This window comes from Salvelinus namaycush, chromosome 3, assembly GCF_016432855.1.
Source record: "Salvelinus namaycush isolate Seneca chromosome 3, SaNama_1.0, whole genome shotgun sequence".
Lineage (NCBI taxonomy): Eukaryota > Metazoa > Chordata > Actinopteri > Salmoniformes > Salmonidae > Salvelinus > Salvelinus namaycush.
The window spans coordinates 68,050,906-68,070,907 of record NC_052309.1 but is presented as its reverse complement, the minus strand read 5'-3'; the positions used below and the strand labels follow the sequence as shown (position 1 = coordinate 68,070,907).

Below are 20,002 nucleotides of genomic sequence, written 5' to 3'. Positions count from 1 at the left end.
GAAAAAGAGCATCAATTCATGTGGGACTGCTTTTATATTGACTTTATTCAACTGGCTTTGGGTCGCCAGGCAACAAACTCAAACAGTCTCTCTCTGTTCCACTTCCCAAATATCCTCTAGCATTAACATGAGTCTTTTTCTTTCAATAAGGACTGAACTGGGTTACCTATGATAATTATTACTATGCTCATTAGGGAGCGTATGCTTGGCTTTACAGTGTTACACCGGGAGAGCACAGAGACTGCAGACATCACACACCTCAGGCCTGCTACAGACGAGCTGGAATGACAACACGCCTAGTGATTCCACTGCCTTTTTAATCTGTCTATCAACCTCTCTCTCCTTTTCCTTCTCTGTCTCTGTCTTTTTCTCTCTCTGTTTTTCTCTCTCTCTGTCCCTTTCTCTCTTTCTCTGTGTCCCTTTCTCTCTCTGTGCCCCTCTCTTTCTCTCTCTCTCTGTCCCTCTCTTTCTCTCTCTCTGTGTCCCTCTCTTTCTCTCTCTCTCTGTGTCCCTCTCTTTCTCTCTCTCTCTCTCTCTCTCTCTCTCTCTCTCTCTCTTTCTCTCTCTGTCTCTGTCCCTCAGCTAATGTAGTTGATCATGTGGACGGCCGTGTGACAGTGATGGCCTTAAAGCAGCAATCGGTAGTTGAAACAATGACAAAGAATGTGCCTCCCTGTTTCAGTAAAAAGTTGAGGGATGGGGCTTGATAAATGTTACCATTCTCATAGACAGAGCTATGTATGAAAGGACTGACCATCCATGATATCAAAATTATAGTTTATATTAACAACAGTTCAACTAAGCTCATGACGCATGTATAAGTTATATTCTTTAAGAATCAATGGGTACATATCATAAATGTATAAGTTATATTCTTTAAGAATCAATGGGTACATATCATAAATGTATAAGTTATATTCTTTAAGAATCAATGGGTACATATCATAAATGTATAAGTTATATTCTTTAAAAATCAATGGGTACATATCATAAATGTATAAGTTATATTCTTTAAAAATCAATGGGTACATTTCATAAATGTATAAGTTATATCCTTTAAAAATCAATGGGTACATATCATAAATGTATAAGTTATATTCTTTAAAAATCAATGGGTACATATCATAAATGTATAAGTTATATTCTTTAAAAATCAATGGGTACATATCACTGATCCTTTACTGGTATTTATGTAAGAGTTGATACTGAAGTGTCCTATGATTCCTTCCCTTCCTCTTGAAAGACTTGTTCTTGGCCCTGGAGCCCTTCAATCCAAATGACGGTTAAGATTTTAAGTTGCAGTTTCTTTTCATAAGTTATATTCTTTAAGAATCAATGGGTACATATCATTCATTTATAAGTTATATTCTTTAAAAATCAATGGGTACATATCATTCATTTCTAAGTTATATTCTTTAAGAATCAATGGGTACATATCATAAATGTATAAGTTATATTCTTTAAGAATCAATGGGTACATTTCATTAATTTCTAAGTCCGCGAAAATGAATGTAGCAACTGCAGATTGCCACTTTAAGAGTCACCTCCTCATCCCTATTTAAATGTCCTCCTTAAACATCACACGTGTCTCTGGTTATTATCTGGCTCTAGTCCTAACACAAGCAGCAATGAATGCTAAATGTCAACTATTGACATGGCTGGTAGAGGATGGGAGACAGGCAGGTGGGGTGGCAGGGTGCTTATGTGGAGACATTCTCGTGTTTCTCATGCTGATATGACTCTTGTATGCAAGCGTGTGTGAGGGGGGTGGGGGTGCGTGTGTGAGAGGGGTGGGGGTGCGTGTGTGAGGGGGGTGGGGGTGCGTGTGTAAGGGGATTGGGGGTGCGTGTGTGAGGGGGGTGGGGGTGCGTGTGTGAGGGGATTGGGGGTGCGTGTGTGAGGGGGGTGGGGGTGCGTGTGTGAGGGGGTGGGGGTGCGTGTGTGAGGGGGGTGGGGGTGCGTGTGTGAGGGGATGGGGGTGCGTGTGTGAGGGGATTAGGGGTGCGTGTGTGAGGGGATTAGGGGTGCGTGTGTGAGGGGGGTGGGGGTGCGTGTGTGAGGGTGGTGGGGGTGCGTGTGTGTGTCTCTGCAGGCAGGACACTTTTTATTTGTAGTTGAGGTCAAGTCTGGCTGGTTGTTTTGGGCAAAGGGGATGTGTCTGGCTGGTTGTTTTGGGCAAAGGGGGTGTGTCTGGCTGGTTGTTTTGGGCAAAGGGGGTGTGTCTGGCTGGTTGTTTTGGGCAAAGGGGGTGTGTCTGGCTGGTTGTTTTGGGCAAAGGGGGTGTGTCTGGCTGGTTGTTTTGGGCGGTGTCTGAACGGATGTGTTTGTTTGTGATGTTTGCTGAATTGCATACTACTTACTACTTATTCATGCAGAAGCAAAGTGGAGGTCAAACGTTTCTATTTGTGAGAGTGTGTGTAGTAGGGTGTGTTCACCATGTTCTCCGTGCTCTCTGCTCTCCTCAGGGTAATTTAAGAGGCGCTGACATGTCTCCTGTGTTTGTGTGGATCTACTTGGAGGCCGGGTTTTGATTGCACCAAGCAGGAAGGTCCTGTGTCCCTACTCCATGCCCAGAGAGGGGAGCCTTGGGCTGGATATGGGGAGGGCTGCTCCCCCCTCCTCCTTCTCCAGGGTGGTAGTATTTCAGGCTCACTGGACAGCAGGGACAGGCTCGTAAATAAAGGTTTAATTGCTGAGCCGTTATGCTGGGTGAGCCCGGGTCATTCAGCGAGAGATCAGCTCCGTGATTGATGTTCCCCCAGTGCCAGGGGGAGAGAGGAGAGGGGGGCCAGGGGGCATGCCACAAAGCGGAAGCAGTGTACATGTCAAGGATGGCACTGCCCGTTCTCCCCCTGGGTTCCCCCTGCCACCCTATGCCCCTCAGCCAGCATTCATCCCTCTCTACACAGCAGGCGCTACAGCCTCACACACTGCATAGGGCTGCAGTAAGAACATCTTCAGGCCTCTCCCGCCTAATACCTCACACTGAAACATATATCATTGGTCCTTGAGGGCCACCACCCAGTAGGTTATTTTCAGGGGCCACAGATTGTGTTAGAGCTGCCCTCTAACATTCAGCTGTTGGAGGTGTTCAGTGTTCAGGCATCAACCCACTTGTCTTTATGCTCCTATTCTTGTTATATGGTCATGTTAGCAGGAGTAGATGGTGTGGTAAAGACTGTACTGTACCATGTGTTTATGAATGAATAATGTATAGCTTTTTGAAGTCATTTTTTTCAATGAGCTGGAGTGAGGGATGCTTGGTCGTTTGGCAGGGGGTGGTTGGGTCGTGTGGTATAAGGACCCTTTATTGGCTGCCTCGAGTGGGCAATACTCAAAGCTTTTAGAGAAAACATCCGATGGAGCCTTATAGTGCTCCCAGATTGGCAATGTGAATAGCAACGTTCATACCTCCTCTAATGTGTGCGTGTGTGCGATGTATGTGAGAGCGGGGGAAGGGGAGGTGTGTGTGTGTGTGTTTTAGAGGTTTAAGTGTGTGTGTCTCCACAGGTTTGGGGGTGTGTGTGAGTGGTTTGTGGGTATCCAGTACGTAAATCACGTCTAGGCGTAGGCAAAAGGCTTTCAGGGGGCTTTTCACATGTTGACGTCTCAATCCATCACAGGGATTCTATAGAGCTGCCTTTTCATGTATTTATGGCAGGAGAGAGTAGGAGGGGATAAACAAACACAGGTCTTTTCTCTCTCTGTGTGTGGATCTAGTCTGAAGGAGAGAACCCGCCCCACGTGTACCGTAAGTGTTGAGATGTGTTCAGGCAGCCTGTTTAAATCACATAGCATTTATCTGTCTGGGAATTTCCCTTTTCTGTTATGTTTTTATGATGTAATTCTTCACTAGAGCCAAAAGGGTTCGCACCCCTTTCATAAGACAGTTTGTGTTCTGTTTTTGTAACTATTGGTACACTGGTCTTACAAATGCCTCAGACTTAATTCATACAGGGCCAGATGTACCAATACTTACTACCTGTGCTATGTTTGCACCTGTTATTTTTAACAGGGAACGGATGACATAAAAACCATGCAAAAAAGTGTCCCACTGGCCACAGTCAGTTCAACGTCTAGTTTTGATTTACATTTGGTTGAGTTGTCAAGTAAAGTGAATTCAACGTGTAATCAACAAACATTTTTTCCCCTGCCATTGGATTTAGGTTAAAAGGTAAAAAAAAAAAAAAAAAGAACATTCAAATACGAAATTCCCTTACGTTAATTACTTTTTGCATATCCGGTCAGTTTTCCACCTTGATTCAACGACATCACATTGCATTTTGGGGTTGAAATGACTTAGAAACGATGTTGATTCAACCATCTTTTGCCCAGTGGGGACCTTATTTGCTCCTATCTCATTCCTTAGCACAGAGTGGACAGACAGTGCTACAGAGTCAGACTACACACAGACCCACTGTTTGAGCCTTTGTTATAGCAGGCTAGCACAGCAAGCAGGCGTGTAGTCACTCGGAGTGAAGCAGCTCTACTGATAGATAGCACAGCACGCTCCTCAGAGAATCAGAGAGTAGCACTCTGTCTCCCCCCAGTGGTGCCATACTGAACTGCACGGCCTCCTATGTTGTTATACAATCTATGATTAGTATGGGATTGGGTAGTCCATAGGTAGTGAGTGTTCATGTGGGTGTGTATGGGTGTCTGTGTGTACAGTATATCATTGTGTGTATGTGTGTGTGTTTTCATGTGTTTCATGTGTGTGTTCATGTGTTTGCACACGTGGGTGTGTTGTTTGTCCTTGTGTACAGTGTCTGTGTGTGGGGATGTACACTGAGTGGACAAAACTTTAAGAACACCACCTTTTTGCCCTCAGAACTGCCTCAATTCGTCCGGGCATGGACTCTACAAGGTGTTGAAAGGGTTCAACAGGGATGCTGGCCCATGTTGACCCAACATGTTGACACGTTGACCCATGTTGGCATTCTTGATACACACGGAAAACTGTTGAGCATGAAAAACCCAGCAGCGTTGCAGTCCTTGACACACTCAAACCGGTGCGCCTATCACCTACTACCACACCCCGTTCAAAGGCACTTCAATATTTTGTATTCCTCATTCACCTCTGAATGGCGCACACACACAATCCATGTCTCAATTGTCTCAAGACTTAAAAATCCTTCTTTAACCTGTCTCCTCCCCTTCATCTACAGTGGATTTAACAAGTGACATCAATAAGGGATCATAGCTTTCACCTGGATTCACCTGGTCAGTCTATGTCATGGAAAGAGCAGGTGTTCTTAATGTTTTGTACACTCAGTGTATGTCTCTGTGAGGGTGTGTGGGTACTGACAGTCAGGGCTTACTTCAGGCAGGCCTAGGATCAGATGCCTCACGCACCTACACCGAACCGTCTGAATCAGGGCTCTTTTATGGGCTATTGGGTTTAACCGGGGAGCTTTGTGCAGAGACACGGAGGGCAGGGGATAATCATATCGTGATGGCTCCATTGTTCCCAGCACACGTTTGTGCTCTAACACACTGTTATAGCACTGTGATACTGGGCACCTCAGACTCACAGAGCACTGCCTCTCTAATCCACTGGCGCTGGACATAAGCCTGGGACTGGCCCTGATCCTTCACCTCTGACCTCTTACCCCCGCTGGTCTGTTCTCGATACCTTCTCTCTCATCCTTTCTGGTGTGTCTCATCTCTATCCCTTTTCTTTCTCCTCTCCTCTCTTTCCACATTTCTGTTCTCTCTCATCTCTGCCCTCTTCACTCTCCTCTTCCCTGCAACTCTTCATCGTGTCATTGCAGTAAATGAGAATGTGTTACCTGTCAAAACAAAGGTTAACGACACAATCAATAAAAAAATCCTTCTCTCCTCTCTCAGGAATGAAGCGTCCGTTCAGCCCACCCTCTGTATTACAGATGGAGGAGGACAGGAGCGGGTTAGGAGTGGGGATGGGGTTGACTGTGGACAGCGAGGTGTGCTGTGACCCACAGGAGGAGCAGCCAGGTCCAGTTGGGGGCGCCCTGCCCTCCTCTGACCACAGCAGGCCCAAGAGGGAGAGGAAGCAGCGCAGTTACACAGTGTGTGACGTGTGTAACATCCAGCTCAACTCCCCAGCCCAGGCCCAGATCCACTACAACGGCAAGTCTCACCAGAAGAGACTCAAACAGATAAGCAACGGGAAGATCCAGCACGGCAACACAGGTAGGACATCCCACCCACTTTCTGCACTCTTCTGCAGCTGTACCCTACTCTACCACTACACTGTTCGAAAAAAAGGCTTCCAAAAGGGTTCTGCGGCTGTCCCCATAGGAGAACTCTTTTCAGTTCCAGGTAGACCCCTTTCCACAGGGGGTTATACATTGAACCCAAAAGAGTTCTACCTGGAACCCAAAAGAGGTTCTTCAAAGGGTTGTCCTAAGGGCACAGCCGAAGAACCATTTTTGATTCAAGATAGAAAACGTTTTCCTAAGAGTGTACAGTACCCTACTCCACTATAACACTCTGAGGCTGCTCACCTCTGTAACCCCTTACCAGCTGAGGAGAGAAATGATAGTGTGCACTCTTTTGACAAAGTGTGAATATGAGTTCTACCCCCCGAGGACACATCAAGCTGCATTATATAACCTAGTAAGATGCATCGGTACTGTGTTCTTCCTGTTCCATCATACGTTCAGTACATTTCTAAGAGGACGCTGTGATAATGAGTATGACAAGTGAACATGGAGAGCTGCTACAGATGTAGGATCTTCATTTGATCGCACTGTTGCAGGAGAACTTTCCTGCAATGCAGGGATTGTATTTCAGGTTTAAAAAGGTTTCTGAAGTTTGTAATTCCCACATTGAAATTTCAGACATGACTTTCATTTCTTTTTTTAAATCAAAAATCAACCCCTACAAAAATGTTGATTAATTATAATCCACATAATAATTCACATTTCCTGTTGCTGCAGGATTATTTTCCTGCTGTAGCAAACTGGCTCAACCCGTATAGCTGTGAATGGAAGTGTGTATAGTGTAGAAGTGTGCATGGTTCTATATAGTCTTCTCTAGCCTGAGGCTGGACACAGAGGGAGGAGAACAAAGCTGAGTTAAGTCATTAATTGGCTGACTAATTCATTGCTGGTTATTTTAGATCGTTCTGGTTCCTGCTCGCTCCAGGGTAGCTACAGCAGTGGCAGCAGTGGAGGTGCAGGTTTTCCCCGTAGATTTGAATATATAGTGAAACTGGCTACATGTTCAGAGGTTATTCCTTTCTGTCTCCCACTCTCTCTTTACTTGTAACCCTCCTACGCAGCTCGAAAACACACCAACCTGGAGAATCTGCTCCCAAACACTCATCACTCACTCTTGAATACTCTATCTCTATTTCTCTCTCTCTCTCTCTCTCTCTCTCTCTCTCTCTCTCTCTCTCTCTCTCTCTCTCTCTCTCTCTCTCTCTCTCTCTCTCTCTCTCTCTCTCTCTCTCTCTCTCTCTCTCTCTCTCTCTCTCTCTCTCTCTCTCTCTCTCTCTCTCTCTCTCTCTCTCTCTCTCTCTCTCACACACACATCTCTGCATGAAAACTAGTCTGACCCACTTCAGGTGCAGAAATCTCGTACAAACAGTACATAATTACATAGCAACGGAGAGCACGGCAACGCTTGCCATGGCCACAGATTATTTGGCCCTGATTGGCTGCTGGCAGGCTGCTGTAGGCATGGCGATGCAGTGGGGCCAGACCTCCCTTGGGATTGCCTGGGAACCATGGTACATCTGACGCAGCACTACAGGAAGGTACACAAACAGTCAATAGTCACCCGCTTAGGTCGTTCAGATAACTGGCTTTGACAGTTAGTATACACCTGTTATGGCTGTGTGTAAACACAATGTAGCAGCAGTAATCTGGAAAGCAGAGAGATCACGATACACCCATACAAACATTCCACCTCTCCTCCTCTCTTCTCCCGTCTCTCTCACCCTCCCTTCACCGTCCCTCTCTCCTCTCCCCCTCTCTCTCTCACCCTCCACCTTCCCTCTCTCCCTCTCCCTCTATGTAGTCACACAAGGAATAGTCGGCTTAGTAAGGCAGCCATGCTGCCTGCAGGTGTGTTGCTCATGTGGACTTCCTTCTTTGCAGTCCTCCCAACCATCGTCCTTTCCCTTTCCTGATTGCTTCATTGCTTCAGTGAGCCAGCACGCAGAGCCCAGCCCAGTCCAGTGCCTTGTGGCCAGTCAGTCTTTAAGAAGGATGGGCAGAATGAGGCCTGACGTGGCCACTGACCGTCACTGTCTAAGACCCGGGTCAGCTAGGGCATGGTAAAGACTCAGACCAACACACACACACACACACACACACACACACACACACACACACACACACACACACACACACACACACACACACACACACAGACGCACGCAGGCTTTGTCCCCAGCACCCTGGCACAGCTCCGGCAGCAGAGAGAGATGGGGTGAGAGAGAGAAGGGGAGGGAGTGTGTGAGTGTGTGTGTGTGGTGTACGGTGCAGATTCTCTCTGACACACAGTCGCAATCATGCAGCCTTATCTGTGCTCACCTTCTGCTGACTCCCACAGCTCACACACACACACACACACACACACACACACACACACACACACACACACACACACACACACACACACACACACACACACACACACACACACACACACACACACACACACACACACACACACATTGCAAACATGTGTGGATGTTTGCAATCTGTGTGGATGTTGAAGGATGCGTGGTGTGTTTCCAGTATGTAAATGTATATGTGTGTGTGTGTGTGTGTGTGTGTGTGTGTGTGTGTGTGTGTGTGTGTGTGTGTGTGTGTGTGTGTGTGTGTGTGTGTGTGTTTGTGTGTGTGCCTCCCAAAGAATCCTCTCCATGTCAGCTTGTGTTACCCTTCCTCTCTGCTTCACTGAACTGACAGAGGGTCCAGGCTTTTCTTCTCTCTCTCTCTCGTTCCCTCTCTCTTACACACACAATCTCTCTCTCTCTACTCTCTAAACCCCAACATAGGGTGATGGGCAACCACAGTGAATCTAAACAGGCTTTAATTTCAGTTTCAGCTGTATATGATGATACAACTTTACTTACAGCATTCAGGTATAATGCATTGTTAGTTGTTATAAGCAAGTATAAGCCCCTACTGTGTCTTCTAAATCAATTGAAATGTGTTATGTCTTTCCGTGTGTTTATTCTAAATGGCTACTATACTTTTTACGTTCCGTGGTCCTTTTGTGGTCATTTCGTGGTCATTTCCAAACCTCTTCAAACTACTCCTATAACAAAATATCAACTGAGAAACACATGATGTGAAAACAAGTATTATTTATTAGAAAATATGATATTGTATTATTTGGAATGCAGACGAACAATGTCCTATATGGGCACGTTATTCAGTGTTTCCCCTTGTTGGACCGACGGCGGTGGCGGGCTCTCTTCTTAGTTGAACCACGGGGGGTCACCCACACGGGAGCGGTTTGAGCATCTTTACAGCCTTCTGTCTCCCTCTCAGCTCCTCTCTCCTTGTGTTCATCTCCATGGAGCTCTAATGCAACCATTATCTACGGAAAGAAAATAAATGTGGTCTAATTAGGAAAACAAATACATATTTTAATTCATGCGCCAAGGTAAATGACATGTACAGTAAGTCAAATGTCAGCAGTATTTATAACTACAATGGGTAAATGTCACTATTTGGACCAGTTTAATGTTGTTCCTAAAACCTTTCTCAGACGCCCTCATACCCTGAATCTTTCCTTCACATCACATTACCTGCAGTAGTCTTCTGAAGGTGAGCAGCAGGCCCATGCCGTACAACCAGCAGCAAAGAGCCAGAAACATGCAGCCTGCAGCCTTTATCCTCCTCTCTTCTGCCCCAGTGACCACTTCCACCATCTTCTTCCACACAAGCTCACTCGCTCCCGCTCTCTCCCTACTCCTGAGCTCAGCTACTCGGGTGCGAAGCGTTCTGAGGCTGGCCGTGGAATCACTGGTTGTCTGGCGCAAAGCACTAACGTCTCTGTATTTCTGGTCAATACTGTTTCTGGTCTGGGTGGTAGGGGCCTTGTCCGAGCCACAATGGCCCACAGGGCAGGAGCCTATCTCCTGTTTCTGTAGCATGAGGCAGCTTGATGTATCCGCCCTGGATAGGACACAAGTCTGTCGCGGGGCCTTACCCCCAATCCATCTCCTTAATGTGTGCCAAGCTGAGAGGCATCGGGTCCCATTTTCAGAGTCTTTGGTATGACTCGACCGTGGATAAACCACCCGACCTTCCAATCTCAGGGCGGACACTCTAACGACAAGGCCACTGAGTCGTTTAGTGTTGATTGTAGCTACCCGGGTCGCAGTGGGTTCCGAGCTGACCATAACACAAGCCTCTCCGGGGAACTTGTACCAACTGTGTCCAGTGGTCTCGCTGGTGTTCTGTTTGGTCCAGGGTTGTTGATGGAATTTGATGGTGCTGGTGTTCAGGTCAATGTGAGGCGTGCTGGCCCACCGCCTAATGCCGATGGGGGGCATCAGGGCATCCCGAAAAACCGTGCCGTCCAGGTGTTGTAATGCCAAGATTACATGCACCAACAAATGAATACTGATAGAGTACAAAGCCATCTCTCAATCAGTTAACTGAGAAAATTCAAAAAGCAACTACTCTCTACAGAGATAGGCGAGTTTTGGTGTTCAGAATGTTTGATTGGACTGTTGTGCCATAGGTGTCTATGATGTCACAGAGGGCATCCAACATGTCACCTGGGTTGAAGATAACTAGCATGTCACCCCACCCTCCTTTATGACATCATTGCGATATAGATGCGGTAAAAAGGTCAATCGAACTCAGCCAATCAAAGGAATTGTAGATCATGACGCTTGCAACGCCAGGGATATGGGTTCGATTCCCACGGGGGACCAGTACGGGGGGGGGGGGGGGGGGGGGGGACACGATGGAAATGTATGTCGCTCACTACTGTAAGTCGCTCTCGGTAAGAGTGTCTTCTAAATGACTATAATTCAGGCTTTTGTTTTTCACACCACGTAGAGGTATAAATCGGAGTATAGTGCTTGTTTGAATGTCAACCCCAACACATGTTCATGTCATCGTTCCCAATCAACTGCATTACAGTTAACCTTTCACGAGTATCAACCCCGTATCCGGGATCACCCCCCACCCCCCCCACACTGATTAGCATCGCTAGCATAGCTTCACAAGTAAATAGTAGCATCTAAATATCATTAAATCACAAGTCCAAGACACCAGATGAAAGATACAGATCTTGTGAATAAACCCATCATTTCTGTTTTTTAAAATGTTTTACAGGGAAGACACAATATGTAAATCTATTAGCTAACCACGTTAGCAAAATACACCATCTTTCTTTGTCCACCATTTTCTCTCTCCACCACTAGCTATCACCAATTCGGCTAAACTAAGATATTGATAGCAACAAACCAAGAAAAAAACTCATCAGATGACAGTCTGATAACATATTTATGGTATAGGATAGGTGTTGTTAGAAAAAAGTGCATATTTCAGGTAGAAATCACAGTTTACAATTGCACCGACCATCACAAATCGACTAGAATTACTAGATAGAGCAACGTGTATGACCAATTTACTCATCATAAAACATTTCATAAAAATAGACAAAGCATAGCAATGGAAAGACACAGTTCTTGTGATTTCAGACCATATTTCAGATTTTCTAAGCGTTTTTCAGCGAAAACACAATAAATCGATAAGTTAGCATACCACATGTACAAACGTTAGTAGAGCATGAATTCAAGGCAAAGGGAGCTATAACGTTATCATCGCCAAAATATATTAATTTTTTCACTAACCTTCTCAGAATTCTTCCGATGACACTCCTGTAACATCATTTTACAACATACATATACAGTTTGTTCGAAAAGGTGCATATTTAGCCATACAAAACCGTGGTTATACAATGGAAATAGTCACAACTCAAGCATCAAAATGAGGGACGTCAGCTTTCAGAGTGATCTAGTTTAATCCAAAGCTAATCATATACTTGACTAAAAAATACAGAGTTGACAGGAATCGAAAGACAAATTAGTTCTTAATGCAACCGCTGACTTACATTTTTAAAATTATCCTTACTTTTCAATACAGGGTTCGCCAAGTGAAGCTATACCAAACAAAATGGCGAAATATGCGTTTAAAATATTTCGACAGAACAACGATTTATCATATTAAATATTGCTTACTTTGAGCTGTTCTTCCATCAGATTCTTGGGCAATGTATTCTTTCTTGGGTTTAATCTTCTTTTGGTCGAAAGATGTCCTTTGTCCGTCTAAATGCCCGCTAACGTTCGACCGGGACCCCGAAATGTGCCCGGTGCTTCACATAGAAATGCATCAAAATCGCACTAAACGGATATAAATTGCTATAAAACGGTTTAAATTAACTACCTTATGATGTTTCTAAGTCCTATATCGAATTAAATTACAGACGGATACATTTCAAGTTGATAACCGAGCCTGTGAAAATGGCATCCGGAGGTCCCTTCCTGCGTAAGGGCGAGCGTCGAAAGGGGGGCTACTCTCACTCCTTGGTCTTTTATAACCTCTGAGAGCTACGGAGAAGGCCCATTCCACTTCTCATTGGTTACTGACATCCAGGGGAAGGCGGGTGCAGTTCGTGTCGTTCCATAGGATAGACAGAGACCTTAAAAACTGATCTGAAACCAGAGCTTCGCTCTCAGACCTTTCACTGTCTGTCATGGATTTCGCTGTAGAAAGAGTTCTGGGTCACCCACAGACATCATTCCAACTTTGTATGAAACTAGAAAGTGTTTTCTATCCAATAGAATTAATAATATGCATATTGTACGAGCAAGAATTGAGTACTAGGCAGTTTAATTTGGAGACGACAAAATGCTAATTCGGAACAGCACCCCCTGTAGTCGCAAGAAGTTAAAAAACGACTGACTACCATCAATGATTTCTGTATGCTAGGTATGCTAACCAGCTTACACGAACGGGAGTTTGCATTAAACAGCCACTTCTTCTGAACCTAAAAAAGGGACAACTTCTATATGGTGTGCAGCAAAAACAGCCAAATATAACCACACCATGGGTCTGTTACGACACATAAATCATGACGGGTTTGACGAATATCCACTTTGTAGGAACAGATTTGTTGAATGTGCCCAATCTGGTCAATGCAGCGTCTGCGTTCCATTTACTGCATCTATGGTCAAGTTGAAAACCATAGAATTCATTTAATATGTCATGTAATGCTGTAAACTCTGGTGTTTCTCATTCTGGAGCTGGTTCTCCATATTCTTTTTCAATGTTTTAAATGGTGAGCCAACATGTTCTGAGCACTTTTATCTCCAAAACTAGTTTTGTATTGGCTCTCTCTTGTCTCTCTGCAGCAGATATACAGTGAGCAATATGTTTGGAACATCGAATTACAATACAATTGCAGTATTGAATCGCAATACATATCGAGGGTCCTTGGCAATTCCCAGACCTACTGTTCACCACTGCCCCATAAAGTACCAGCCACCCTGGTCTCTATTCGTCTATTGAGGGATTAGGATCAGCATGGCCATCGCCCCCCGCAAGGACGGCATCACCAGCCAGCCAGCGCCTCCCAAAATATTTTGAGAACCATTTAAAGGGGGCAGGGGGTGTCGGGGGCATACGGCTCCCTTGACGTTGAGTCTGCCGGGGCGGGACAGGTCCACGAACACGTGGGTGAGATGCATGGTGGGATAGATCATCCTCCCCTTTATTTGGGGTGAGGCAGGGAGGGAGGAGGGGGGACAGTGGCTTGATCTGATTTGACCTGATGTCACTTTTGTAAAACTTTTTTTCTTCTTTTTTTAACCTTTATTCAACTAGGCAAGTCAGTTAAGAACACATTCTTATTTACAATGACGGCCTAGGAACAGGAGGGTGTGGCTTGGTCTGATTTGACCTGATGTCACTAGAGGGTGGGGCTTAGTCTGATTTGACCTGATGTCACTAGAGGGTGTGGCTTGGTCTGATTTGACCTGATGTCACTAGAGGGTGTGGCTTGGTCTGATTTGACCTGATGTCACTAGAGGGTGTGGCTTGGTCTGATTTGACCTGATGTCACTAGAGGGTGTGGCTTGGTCTGATTTGACCTGATGTCACTAGAGGGTGTGGCTTGGTCTGATTTGACCTGATGTCACTAGAGGGTGTGGCTTGGTCTGATTTGACCTGATGTCACTAGAGGGTGTGGCTTGATCTGATTTGACCTGATGTCACTTTTGTAAAACTTTTTTTCTTCTTTTTTTAACCTTTATTCAACTAGGCAAGTCAGTTAAGAACACATTCTTATTTACAATGACGGCCTAGGAACAGGAGGGTGTGGCTTGGTCTGATTTGACCTGATGTCACTAGAGGGTGGGGCTTAGTCTGATTTGACCTGATGTCACTAGAGGGTGTGGCTTGGTCTGATTTGACCTGATGTCACTAGAGGGTGTGGCTTGGTCTGATTTGACCTGATGTCACTAGAGGGTGTGGCTTGGTCTGATTTGACCTGATGTCACTAGAGGGTGTGGCTTGGTCTGATTTGACCTGATGTCACTAAAGGGTGTGGCTTGGTCTGATTTGACCTGATGTCACTAAAGGGTGTGGCTGCTCAGACCACAGTAAAGGCTGTGTCTGAGTTACTATTTGTTATTTTCTGCTTGGCATTTCATATCTTCGAGCTTTGAGAAAGTGTGTGTGTGTGTGTGTGTGTGTGTGTGTGTGTGTGTGTGTGTGTGTGTGTGTGTGTGTGTGTGTGTGTGTGTGTGTGTGTGTGTGTGTGTGTGTGAAACTGAGAGAGAGAGAGACTGCCTCTACCTCTTTCATGGTTCTGATCTTTCTCCTATCTCCACGGCCTAGGATAAAGCTTGTTGTTGTGATGTGTGTGTGTCTGCGTGTGTGAGCCAGTGTGTGTCTCTTCATGGACCCTGTCTGTCTGTCTGTCTCTATCTCTCCCTCTCTCGCTCTGTTTTAATAAAGCGTGAGGGATTGGATTAAAGGCTGGGATTTTCTGCATGAATGCATTTGCGCATCTGCGTTTTATTTTTGTGCCGCCTCGCCATTTTCCCATTTTATTTATTCCCTGTGGAGGGAAATGACTTTCCTCGCTCACTGTGCCTTTGGACATGTGTGTGTCATAGTGTGTGTGTGTGTGTGTGTGTGTGTGTGTGTGTGTGTGTGTGTGTGTGTGTGTGTGTGTGTGTGTGTGTGTGTGTGTGTGTGTGTGTGTGTGTGTGTGTGTGTGTGTGTGTGTGTGGACGTTTGTGCATGTGTCATTGTTTGCAGCAGCGTCGAGGCACACCTTAAGCCTTGGGTATCACCACATGTAGCAAGTCAGTCCCTGATTGGTCCATCTGAAGTGTCTGTCAATCTGTCAGCTGCAAACATATCCCTATGCCGCCTGTAGAAGACTCCAGTGTCTCCTCATAGCATATGCAAACACTTTGGCTGTGTAGTCGTTTAGCTGTGCACTCTGTCTCTGCCCCCCTCGCCCTGGGGTTTGGTCCTTCGTGTCCCACCGGTTTAGACTCTGGGAAAAGGTTGTGTTCCGGATCGGCACGCAGGGCCCGGTGGAGCGGAAAAAGTCTGGAGCAGGGAGACCGTAGAGAGAAGAGAAGGAATAGACCACCAAACGTCTGTCTGTCTGTCTTTACTGTTTACCACTGTCTGTCTGTCTGTCTGTCTGTCTGTCTGTCTGTCTGTCTGTCTGTCTTTACTGTTTACCACTGTCCGTCTGTCTGTCTGTCTGTCTTTACTGTTTACCACTGTCTGTCTGTGTGTCTGTCTTTACTGTTTACCCATGTCTGTCTGTTTGTCTGTCTGTGTGTGTGTCTGTCTTTGTTGTTTACCACTGTCTGTCTGTGTGTCTGTCTTTACTGTTTACCCATGTCTGTCTGTTTGTCTGTCTGTCTGTCTGTCTGTCTGTCTGTCTGTCTGTCTGTCTGTCTGTCTGTCTTTACTGTTTACCACTGTCTGTCTGTGTGTCTGTCTTTACTGTTTACCCATGTCTGTCTGTTTGTCTGTCTGTGTGTGTGTCTGTCTTTGTTGTTTACCACTGTCTGTCTGTGTGTCTGTCTATTGTTTACCCATGTCTGTCTGTCTGTCTGTCTGTCTGTCTGTCTGTCTGTCTGTCTGTCTGTCTGTCTGTCTGTCTGTCTGTCTGTCTGTCTATTGTTTACCAATGTCTGTCTGCCTGTCTGTCTGTCAGTTTTTACTGTTTACCCATGTCTGTCTGTCTGTCTATTGTTTACCAATGTCTGTCTGCCTGTCTGTCTGTCTGTTTTTACTGTTTACCACTGTCTGTCTGTCTGTCTGTCTGTCTGTCTGTCTGTCTGTCTGTCTGTCTGTCTGTCTGTCTGTCTGTCTGTCTGTCTGTCTTTACTGTTTACCACTGTCCGTCTGTCTGTCTGTCTTTACTGTCTACCACTGTCTGTCTGTGTGTCTGTCTTTACTGTTTACCCATGTCTGTCTGTTTGTCTGTCTGTGTGTGTGTCTGTCTTTGTTGTTTACCAATGTCTGTCTGTCTGTGTGTCTGTCTATTGTTTACCACTGTCTGTCTGTCTGTCTGTCTGTCTGTCTGTCTGTCTGTCTGTCTGTCTGTCTGTCTGTCTGTCTGTCTGTCTTTACTGTTTACCACTGTCCGTCTGTCTGTCTGTCTGTCTGTCTTTACTGTCTACCACTGTCTGTCTGTCTGTCTGTCTTTACTGTTTACCCCTGTCTGTCTGTTTGTCTGTCTGTGTGTGTGTCTGTCTTTGTTGTTTACCAATGTCTGTCTGTCTGTGTGTCTGTCTATTGTTTACCAATGTCTGTCTGTCTGTCTGTCTGTCTGTCTGTCTGTCTGTCTGTCTGTCTGTCTGTCTGTCTGTCTGTCTGTCTGTCTGTCTGTCTGTCTGTCTGTCTGTCTGTCTCTATTGTTTACCAATGTCTGTCTGTCTGTCTGTTTGCCTGCCTGTCTGTCTGTCTGTCGGTCTCTCCTGTGGAGACTAGGCTGTACTCACTATCTGTTTTCATCTAGTATAAATATCCAAAGCATATCCAAGGGTTTTGATGTCACACAGCGCTCTGTCAAATGAATAGAACATTCTGCCACTTTCTTAAATGGCACAGAATATCAATCCCTGCGTTTCCTCTGTTCCCTTTTTAATGCATTTTCTCACTTATCGAACCGACCTGCAGTGTTCAACCATAGAATTGTATATCTTTGTGTTCAACAGCCTGTTATATTCTCTGTTTGTAATGGCTGTCTAGTCATCATAACAGCCTTGTCTGTTTGGTTGGACCCCGCTACAGGACCCTCCACCCCAGGCCCTTGGTGAGAAAGCCCAAGGAAAGGCTGTGTTTCTGGGCAGTGCACAGCCTCACTTCCCCCTCTCTCCCTGCAGCATATTATCCATACTCCAGGCCCCATAATTAGTTTTTCACCTTTATTTAACCAGATAAGTCAATTGAGAACCAATTGTCATTTACAATAACGACCTGGCCAAGAGGCACAACATTGTAACAGTGAACAGGACATCACAACAAATAAATAAAACTATACAGAGGAAATGTACAAATTCATCAAATATAGAAAAATAAAAGGTATAAGAATATTTTCAAGATAATATACAACGCAGAGGACGAGAGGTCAATAGAGTAATATCAATGGGGTCAGAGACATAGGAGGAATTTCAGTCCGGGACTCATAGCTCCATGGCAAGTTCTCATTGGTCCAAATTGTTTATACATTGAACCTGAAATAGGATACTTGTTATTTGGCCATTGGCCCAGTTTTATTGCAAGGAATTCTAATTGGTCAACCACAGGCTAGGGCTGCGTTATAGAACTACATCATGTCCCTTTGTTCTGTGGAGAGAATCACTGAGGACAGGGGAGAATGAACATCTACCTCTCAGCATAACACCGCCTATTTGAATAATATGTTTTAGAATGAATGTGGTGGGATGGATGTGTCAACTAAGAAGACCCAGATTACACTAGAGTGGCTTATTAGGGATAGTAGAGGAGAGAGGTGCTGGGCGGTGGGAGAGGGAGATAGAGGGTGATAAAGGGTGGACGGAGTAAAGGAAAGACAGGCAGGCAAATTGATGAGGAATGGTGAGCACGAAAGCCAAATTGAGAGGAAGAGGAGAGAGGTGGTGAGAGGGGAATGAGAGAGAGATAGAGAGAGCGAGAGAGAGGAGGAGGAGAGAGGTGGTGAGAGAGAGAGAGAGAGAGGAGGAGGAGAGAGGGTGAGAGAGAGAGGAGAGAAGAGGAGAGAGAGAGAGAGGAGAGAGAGAGAGAGAGAGAGAGAGAGAAAGAGAGAGAGAGAGAGAGAGAGAGGAGAGAGAGGGAGAGAGAGAGAGAGAGAGAGAGAGAGAGAGAGAGAGAGAGAGGACTGTCATTTACCCAGAGAGACACACAGATAAACACTGTCATTTACCCAGTGAAGATGGGCTGCCCAGTAATGGACACATGATAGATGGCCATTGGAAGTTTGTACTAGCCAAAAGTTCACACACACTTACCATCTGTTACATCTGACGTGGGGTTTTACTAGTGTTCCCTGTATGTGTATTGAGACAGCCCAGAATGAACAGAGGTACAGTATAGAGGTGTGGAGGAGAGAGAGAGAGAGAGATCTCATCTCACTGGCAATTAGTCAAGATGACAGTGTTTCTCTGTCAGCGGATCCTGTGGATGAACACACACAGCTCTGTTTGTGACTCTCTTTAATTGAACCACATGGTCACTCTCGTCATACACACACAGATCTGGTTAGCCTGGATACGAGTCTTTTTAGCTAACATTCCACTCCTCGTAGCCTCCTCCGTGTCATATGCCAAAGAAGCTGGTGGAATGTTTGTTAAAAAGACTGGTACCCAGGCTAAGATCTGGTGACTTTGACTCCTAACTGATCTGAGTGAGCTCAGCCTCCCACCGCGTTGCTTCACTGTTCCTCCACTTAAGAGACAACTTTCTTCTCCTCCAGACTAGTACACGGCCTCTTAGAGAGCTAGAGGCGACTCGCCGGTGACTTTCATTGTTATTCATGTATTAATTTATTCACTCATGGCAGACGTGAACCAGGGCTGTAATATGCAGATGCCGGTTTGTTTCTCGATGGGAATTTTCTGCTCCACTGCCCCTGTAGCTGCCACTAATAATAAAGTGAGGCAAGATGGAGAGAAAAGGAGGAAGGAGGAGGGAGGGGGGGATGCCTGTCAGGATGCCTGAGCCACCACACTTATGCACACACACAGCTCGTCTCTCGGATAGACAGTGACCAGGTGCGATCGTCCTAGCAGAGGTGACATTGACCTTGTCACAAAGACCAGGAGTCTAGCTCTCTTCTCCTCTCCTCTCCTCTCTTCTCTTCTCCTCACCTCTCTTTTCCTCTCTTTTCCTCTCCTCTTCTCATCACCTCTCCTCTCCTCTCTTTTCCTCTCCTCACCTCTCCTCTCTTCTCCTCACATCTCCTTTCTCTTCTCCTCTCCTCTCTTCTCCTCACCTCTCCTCTCCTCTCCTTTCTCCTCTCCTCTCCTCTCCTCTCTTCTCCTCACCTCTCCTCTCCTTTCTCCTCTCTTCTCGTCTCTTTTCCTCTCCTCTCCTCTTCTCCTCACCTCTCCTCTCCTTTCTCCTCTCCTCTCTTTTCCACTCCTCTTCTCTCTTCTCCTCACCTCTTTTCTCCTCACCTCACCTCTCCTCTCCTCTCTTCTCCTCACCTCTCCTCTCCTTTCTCTTCTCCTCTCCTCTCTTCTCCTCACCTCTCCTCTCCTTTCTCCTCTCTTCTCATCTCTTTTCCTCTCCTCTCCTCTCCTCTTCTCCTCACCTCTCCTCTCCTTTCTCCTCCCCTCTCTTTTCCACTCCTCTTCTCTCTTCTCCTCTTCTCGCTTCTCCTCTCCTCTCCTCTCTCCTCTCCTCTCTCCTCTCCTCTCCTCTCCTCTCCTCTCCTCTCCTCTCCTCTCCTCTCCTCTCCTCTCCTCTCCTCTCCTCTCCTATCCTGACAAAACACTTAA

At 45.8% G+C, this 20,002-nt stretch overlaps 1 protein-coding gene across 1 annotated transcript in view; it reads left to right on the top strand.

Annotated features, from left to right (window-relative positions):
- Nucleotides 1-5,852: 5,852 nt before the first annotated feature.
- The window catches only part of LOC120044000 (zinc finger protein 385C-like), a 72,366-nt gene continuing 58,216 nt past the window's right edge, over nt 5,853-20,002 (top strand). The window contains exon 1 of the mRNA XM_038988593.1: nt 5,853-6,174. Coding sequence (XP_038844521.1) covers nt 5,853-6,174 — 322 coding nt within the window. The remainder of the gene's footprint in view (nt 6,175-20,002) is intronic.